The sequence below is a fragment of the Pungitius pungitius genome, chromosome 11, assembly GCF_949316345.1.
Source record: "Pungitius pungitius chromosome 11, fPunPun2.1, whole genome shotgun sequence".
Lineage (NCBI taxonomy): Eukaryota > Metazoa > Chordata > Actinopteri > Perciformes > Gasterosteidae > Pungitius > Pungitius pungitius.
Genome location: NC_084910.1, coordinates 10,024,490 through 10,033,003, shown reverse-complemented (window position 1 = coordinate 10,033,003; position 8,514 = coordinate 10,024,490). Strand labels below are relative to the sequence as shown.

General features: G+C 45.5%; 1 protein-coding gene across 1 annotated transcript; it reads right to left on the bottom strand.

Annotated features, from left to right (window-relative positions):
• Nucleotides 1–2,617: 2,617 nt before the first annotated feature.
• Nucleotides 2,618–8,514, bottom strand: oprd1b (opioid receptor, delta 1b). The gene is made up of 3 exons (XM_037453996.2): nt 8,277–8,514; nt 4,962–5,317; nt 2,618–4,796 (listed from the first exon to the last, which is right to left on the bottom strand). Exons 1-3 carry the CDS (start codon nt 8,510–8,512, stop codon nt 4,267–4,269), a joined length of 1,122 nt encoding a protein of 373 aa, XP_037309893.2. The 5' UTR covers nt 8,513–8,514; the 3' UTR covers nt 2,618–4,266.

Below are 8,514 nucleotides of genomic sequence, written 5' to 3'. Positions count from 1 at the left end.
ACCCAGTGGCTCACTTACAGACTGCTCGTCTGGGCGCTGTGGAGCAGCGGTGGGTTGCACAACTTGCCTCTTTTGATTATACTGTGAAGTACCGCTCTGGAAAGGAGAATGCTAACGCTGATGCCCTGTCCAGGTTCCCCCAAGTGTCCATGTCCACAGGCAGAGCATCGGCTAGGGTCGACCTCACCACTGCTAGGCTCGACCAAGAGGACGGAGTGGCACTGCTATCTGGAGAGTGGGGAAGCTGGCAACAGGATGACCCTGACATTGCCATCGTCAAGAGGTATGTGGGCCAGGGACTTCCTCCACAAGGACCAGAGAAAAGGGCTATGACCGATAAGACCAGAAGGATCCTCCAACAATGGAAGAAATTGGTTATCCGAGAACAGGTCCTCTACCGGGAGGTAATAGACCCTAACACTCACGAGCTACGATCCCAAATTGTGTGTCCAACAGCTAGGTGCCAAGAAGTCTGGCAGAAGTACCATGTGGCAGCTGGACATCCAGGGGTTGAGAGGACCTTGGCCAATATTCGACGCTGTTTCTACTGGCCTTGTATGGAAGAAGAGGTGCAGGGGTTTCATTCGGGGTGTGTCATGTGTAGCTTGAAGAAAGACAAAGTAGAGGCTAAGGCACCCCTGAACCCAATTGTTGTGTCATACCCTCTTGAGGTAGTTGCCCTTGATTTTCTTTCTCTTGGTAGGCCTACAGACGTGTACCAAAATATCCTTGTGATGACTGACATGTTTACCCGTTACGCATGGGCTGTACCAACTCGAGACCAGACAGCGAAGACTACAGTCAAGGCAATATGGACTCATGTCATTCAGACATTCGGCTGCCCAGGTCGTTTCCATTCCGATATGGGCCCAAACTTCGAATCCACTTTGATGCAGCAGCTTTGCGCTATGTATGGAGTAGCGAAGAGTCGAACAACCCCCTATCATCCAGCCGGAAACGGTAGGGTAGAAAGGATGAACCAGACTCTGCTAAACTTATTGCGCACCTTGGAGGGTGAAAGGCAGAATAGGTGGGCAGAGCATGTTCCTGAGTTGTTACAAGCCTACAACAATACTGTCCACAGTTCTACAGGTTTTGCCCCAGCCTACCTTATGTTTGGCCGCCATCTAAGACTCCCAGTAGACGTCGAGCTGGGAGTAGCGCCCCACCAACCCGAGTTGACACTTAGTGGGTGGGTGGAAGACCATCATCATAAGCTAACTTCAGCCTACAAGCTCGCAAGAGGTAGGATGGGTCATGCTGCTGAACGTGATAAGAGAAACTTCGACCGTAAGGCCCAGGCGTTATCCTTCCTCCCAGGTGAACGAGTGTGGGTAAGAGATAGGAACAGACAGGGGCAAGGGAAGCTACGGTCATGGTGGAATCCAGAGCCCTATGTTGTAGTTAGCCTTGTGGGCGATTCTGGAGTGGTGTATAAAGTTAGGCCAGAGCGTGGGGGGGAGGAAAGAACCCAGCACAGGAATGCTTTGAAACTTTGTATAACCCCTGTCCATGTCCCCCCTGAACCAGAAACTAGAATCGAGACAGGGGCGGAAGTAGACCCTGTATGTTTTGGATTTTATGTGGTGCCCCCAGAAGCAGGGGCAGACTTTTTGCCTCAACAACAACAACAACCAGCAGGAGTAGTGGAGAATGTGCTCCGCCGGTCGACACGAACTACCCGTGGACTACCACCAGGCCGATATCGAGACTAGGCTTGTCCAGTGGCAGGGACTGCCTACATTTAAGTGGGGGGGTATGTCACGGGGTGGACAATTGCATGTTTATTGGTTTATTTTATTGATATTACTGCATGGTTTTTGTTGTTTGCTTGCATGATTTGTGTGGCAATTTGTTTGCCGTTTTAATTGGCATGGTGTCCTTAATTGACAATCTGCCCCAGTGACACACCAACAATCAGCCGCTAATTGGCAAAGGGACCAATGGAGAACTGCCAAGGGCGGGGCTGTTCCCTTTTTAAGACAGGTGGACAGAGACTGGGGGAAGCAGAAAGAACAGAGAGAGGACACGTGGCAGTGTGGAGCTGGAGCTGGAGCTGGAGCTGGAGCTGGAGCTGGAGCTGGAGCTGGAGCTGGAGCTGGAGCTGGAGCGGGAGCTGGAGCTGGAGCTGGAGCTGTGGTGGCAGCAGGAGCAGCAGGAGCAGCAGGAGCGGCAGGAGCGGCAGGAGCAGCAGGAGCAGCACGAGCAGCACGAGCAGCACGAGCAGCACGAGCAGCACGAGCAGCACGAGCAGCACGAGCAGCACGAGCAGCACGAGCAGCAGGAGCAGCAGAGGGCGGCTGTCAACCCAGTGTTGTGGCTGGTGGGAGATCTACGTGCGGGACTCTGCTGTGGTGGCCTTGGATGGACTATTTTAGGGTTTAGGATACATTTTAAGCATTTATATTAAAATAAATACCTTTTTATTAGTATTTCCGCCCTTGTCTCCTTTTGGGTCATTATGTCACTGCTCTCCCCCAAATATAAAGAACCTGGACTTTTGTTTTAGTTGAGTTCCTAGGGCTCTTAGCCTTTACCTAGGTGGCGTTGTTGGCAACATAACTTATTTTTTCTTCACCTCGGCCGCTGACATTATCAAATGAATAAGACAGTTATTACACTTATATAATGTTCTTTATATACTCTATCTGCGGAAACACAACATTTGAAAACATATAACATTCAAGCATTTTTCCCACTGCAAAAAGAACATGGAGCTGAATTAAGCTTTATTTTTACGATAGATATTTTAAATCTGATGGATATATTGTCAACCATGCTGCATTTTGAATCCTTCACCTGACGTTTATAGCACTTAGTGTAGATACATAGATCTATTACATTATTTTGTACTAATAAATCAAGGGTAGCTTAATGATACAACAGCTTGACAGCACATTGAAACAAAATAAATCACATCACCACTTCATATGCTGTTACAGAACAATACTATCGTTATCCTTTATATAGAGATGCTTTTTGAAAGATTAGAGACTTCAGTTTGACTGTAATGTCTTCTCCCTTCTCTACTGTCATACTGCAAGATCTTCAGTGAAAACTTGTCCATTAGCCGTAATAGTTCCTAACGTGTTAACGTGTTTGAGTAAATAGTATCGCTTCAATGCCAGTTTGAGGTCATTCAGTCAACTATGAGTTGAACCCGCGGCGCCACATTCCCCTTCAGGGCTTCACTTTACTGTCAGCACAACGTTTTGGGGAACGCTTTACAAAACAACAAGCAGCCCTGCTGCCGGAGGAGCACAATGAGTCAGCTGATTAATGATAATGATGTTCACGGTGAACAAACGCAGGAAGCTCAGCCCTCCCTTCTTAATCGTACAGGCCGCATTTTCCTGATATTAAAGGCGTCTTTCACCTGACATCAATATCAGTAAGTATCAGATGGATGAATGTGGAGAAAATGACCCTGAAACATTCATTCAAGTTGAAAATTGTTCTTGATTTTGAGGGAGGCTTTTGTCTGTAATTATTTCCCATCGCGTCTTTCAGATTATTGTTTTAGTTTTTTTGTCCATGTAATCGTTTTCATCAAAGGTCTAAGGCTTGACCGTACGCAACACCAGACAGCTACTAGCGAGTGTAGAGTAGCATTTAGCAGCTAAAGATGCTGTTATTTCCCTCAAGAGTTGATGGCTACCAAAGCCAATAAAGGAAGGGTGAATACACAACTATCTTCTTCTGAGAAGCCAGAAACAGGAATACTTCTTGCTGCTGAATGGTATTTTAGACAGTTTGAAACACATGATCTCTTGGATTAGGGTCACATCACTGACTTCACTGCCAATAAAACCCTACAGAACATTTTGGTCATGAAAAGACTCCACTGGACCTTCTCTGTTTAGGATCTACGTCCCGACTGACAATATGATCACCTTTAAACACCCTTAAAGCTCAGAGTCAGCACTTGAACCTCCTGCTTAATGTTGCGCAGACAACACAATACAACACACCACTACACCAATGCAGTTGGACTGCACTGCGCGTGTGTGTTTGTTCATAGGGTTGCATTGTATATGCACTTATGTATATACACACTCTAAGGACGTACCGTTGTATCCTTGTGCACACTCATCATTGGGAATGACAACCCTTAGACAATTGTGTCAAAATAGAAAAGAAACACCAACGATACTTTACAATAATAGCTGATCATCTGCTTACTCAGACTCCTGTGGTGGAGAACTGTGTGACCTCCGTCTGGAGGTCATCCTGAACTTGCCCCCCGCCCCACTGATCCATGCCTAGTCAGGCCGACGGTCTCTGTGCTGTTGCGGGAGCACAGACAGACAAAGGTTCCTTTGTGCTATTGCGCGCCCTGGAGAAGCTGCTCTGCTCCAGGGGGGGGCGGTAGGGAAGGCAGAAATCCCTGAAGCACCTTTTGAAGTTCTCATCCAGGAAGGCGTACAGCACAGGGTTGAGGCTGCTGTTGGTGTAGCCCAACGCGATGCACAGGTGCCAGCTGGCCTCCACGAGGAGGTTATTGCGGTCAATGTCCACCATGGTCTTGACAATGATGAAGATGTGGATGGGAGTCCAGCAGACGATGAAGGCGGCCACGACCACTAGGACCATGCGGGTGATCCGCCGCATGTTCCTGTCCTTCTCTTTGGAGCCGGAGAGCAGACGCACACTCTTGAGCCGCAGGATCATCAGACCATAGCAGATGGTGATGACCAGGACGGGAACCACGAAGGCAAAAATGAACACGCAGATTTTCAAAACTGTGTCCCAATCCCGCTCCGGTTTGGGGAATCTGAGTTCGCACGAAGTGGTTCCTAAGGAGTTAAAACGTTTAGAAGTTTAATAGAGCAGCATGAGGAAGCTAATTCAACTCAACCGCCCAGCTCACCGCCTGAAATCAACAGTTGCACCGTAAAGTAGCTAAAAAAGCCGACACAGTGATTTTTCAGATGTTTTCTCCAACAGCTTAAATCTCCCACCTTGAGACGTCACCTTGGTGACGCCCATGATCATCACAGGCACGGCGACGGCAGAGGAGAGGATCCAGATGCACACGTTGATGAGCTTGGCTTTGGCGGGCGTGCGGAAGTCCAGGGCTCTCACCGGATGACAGACGGCGATGTAGCGGTCCACGCTCATCATGGTGAGCGTGAAGATGCTGGTGAACATGTTGTAGTAGTCGATGGCGATGACCACCTTGCACAGCGCCTCCCCGAAGGGCCACGTGCCCATCAGGTACTTGGCACTCTGAAATGGGAGGGTGCTGGTGGCGAGAGCGTCGGCGAGAGCCAGGTTGAAGATGTAGATGTTGGTGGCGGTCTTCAGCTTGATGTACCTGGTTAGTTTGGGGAAAAGGACGGATCGCTTTAACCCATGATGACAGTCAAGATGTTGTTATTGTTGTTGTACTGTGGCTTTTATTATACTTCTCACAGTTTGTAAGACATACTATTTTAGGATTATCTTCTACATTCTATACTATGATTCCTTCTGACTGACTTTAATCTAAACCTTTTCTGGCAGATTTTTTACAAACCAAACTGACGTTTTGTTCAAGGGACTATAGTGTAAGTATTTTTGACCCTTTTTGACATTCTATACTTGATAAATACATATTCATTATTAAGATTTTTCTTTATGGTATAGATTTTTTTACGATACCATTGCATAACTTTAAATGACATGTTTGTCGACAAGATCTCGACTCTTTGCTGTCCTTCCTCCTTAATGGTGGAACAAGCTCTCTGATGACATCAGGACCGCAGGGAGCCTCAAACTAAAGACACACCTCTTCAGACTTGACTAAAAAGTGAGTTTTATCCCTACGGTTAAAATGCACTTGTTATGTATAAGTTGCTTTGGATAAAAGCGTCAGCTAAATAGCATAAAATGACTTGATGTAATTTTTGAATAAACTATATTCCGATTATTTTCATCCAACTATATTTTATCTTAATTAACTTATTTTTACCATACTATACCAGTATACCATATACTATATACGATTTTATAAGATGATTTTAGACATACTCTTTTTTGCAACCTAATATACTTTTGATATACCGTACTTTTACTCATTACACTTTTTTTACACGTTATATCGACTCTCGATCAATCATACACAGTGACTTTTTTTACATACTGTGACTTGTTATTTTGTGACCTCATTATGGCATGCTAAATGATTACAAGATTATTTTATGGCATACTACACCATGATTCTTTTAATAATATTGTTTATTACATACGTCAATGACAATTACTTTGACAAATCATGCTTGGACTTTTCGTTTGACTGACAAAGTGTTTCAGTATTTATTCATGTGAAGATAAACTGCTCACTAAGCTATAACGTTTCATCTGGGTCTATTCTCATCACCACACACTCACTCTCTCTCGAACAGACACTTGTTACACCCACTCTCAATACACAGGCAGACAGAGCAAGGCAGGTACAAAGCTGAAAACACATTACCTAAACCAGTGGTCCCCAAACTAAGGCCCGCGGGCCAGATACGGCCCGCCTTCACACTTGGCCCGGCCCCCTGAACACCAATACAATACCAGAGGGGCATTTTGATTTTTTTTTCCAGTCTGGCCACGCAAATCCTAGACTAGCCCCTGTGAAGTAGAACGGAATAATGGAGCAAAGGTTGATTCAGAATGCAGGGTATTTAACCTGCAGTGGTCAAACCATTATTTGTTTGTTCAATGCTCTCATCTGTCAAGAAGCGGTGGTGGTTATTATTTATTTCATTTTTTTCTGTAAAGATCCCAGAGAAGATGGTTTATTGGTTATTATTTATTTCATTAAGTGATATTATTTATTTTCCTGACTTTTTCTGTGAATATCCCGGATTGTTATTATTTGGTTATATGTGGCTTTCTGGAAAACAATAAATATTTACATTTAGGCTCCCACTGCAATCGTCACACTTTTTCTGAGCCCGGCCCCCTCCAGAGAAGGGAAAAGTTATCTGGCCCTCACAGGAACAAGTTTGGGGACCCCTGACCTAAACTAAGTAATGAAGTGGAGACTTTAAAGTGGTTATATACTATATGTCCACAACATTGTAGCTCAGAGGCACAATCCGGGGTCTGTTTTCTGCATACAATGCAAACAATGAATAATCTGTTTGTGCATCTGTTTGTTCCAGCCTGATGGCTTGTTAGGCTCAATTTACTAATGAGAGGTTAACGGTAAAGTGGTATCAGAAGCTGTTGTATTGGACCTGATACCTGATTTAACTTAAAATAACCATTTCATGACATTCTGTCACGATTGGCAATGCAGGGAAACAGGATTGAATCCAAATGCAGACAGATGATGAGGCATCAGGATGAATTCAGTGATTTATTCTCAAATGTTTACAGCGGCAATTGCAGTTTGGCACACAGGTAAGTAAGCAGGCAGGTAGACAGACAGTAAACAGTCATGCTGTTGATCTGACAAGGACCAAAGGGATGTGATCTTATGGGGAGAGTGGCAATGGAATGTGGAAAAAGTAAGCAGGTGTGCAGCAGGTTGAGGATGTGTGAACGTCGACAGTCTGAGGGCATCTGGTTGAGGTGGTTCATGGAATAGTGTGATGCGCTGCAAGCTCGAAGGTTGGTAGTTCAAATCCCAGCTGCTCCATGTGCCATGTCGAAGTGTCCCTGAGCAAGACACCCAACCCCCAATTTCTCCCCAGGCAAAATGTAAGCCATAGGTTAAAATGCAATGTAAGTCGCTTTAAATACAAAGCGTCAACTAAATGACATGTCATGTAATCTGCTGGATAGTTAAAGTAAGGCAGGACCGGGGACTGAGAGAAGGGCACAAAGCAATGTTTTTTAACTATCCTTTGCCTTGGTTTGAAATTTGACAATAATACGTTTGGTTGATTCTGATAAATCATCTTAGACTTCTCCTTTATTTAAGATGTTCAGTGGCGATCGTTTTGTTTCATTTGCAGTGACCAGTCTTCAGCACCATGGTCTACAATATGACAGTAGTGGCATGGAATTAAACTGCAGCAACAAGCTCTACAAATATACATATATATATGTGTATATATGAAGACATGAATTACCACTACAATCGTCCCAGTGGATCTAATCCCACCGCCGTTGAGAGTGTGGAAGGGCGCGCGTGTGTGTCTTAGTGCGTGGGTGGGTGTGAGAGCAGCACACTGAAACTGTGGGCAAATACAACCTAACATCCAAAATGATTTGAAACCCCCCCCCCCCCCCCCCCCCATTAAAGTATGTTTTTGTTTTTGTTTTCACTAGTTAGTGGATCATTGAGTCCTTACCTGACCACTCCGAACATTACCAGGATGTTCCCAAGCAGTCCCACCGCGCAGATCAGAGAGTACAGAGCCGTGATGCAGACGGCGGTGATGAGGTTGGTGGTGTCCCTGCCTGCAGCCTTGTTGGTGTCGCTGATGTTGGAGGACACACGCGGCGGGTCCTCGGTCAACGTGACGTTCAGAGGAGTCATGGAGACCGAGTCGTTCAAATCACCAAAGGAGTAGAGAGAAAGTGCCATCT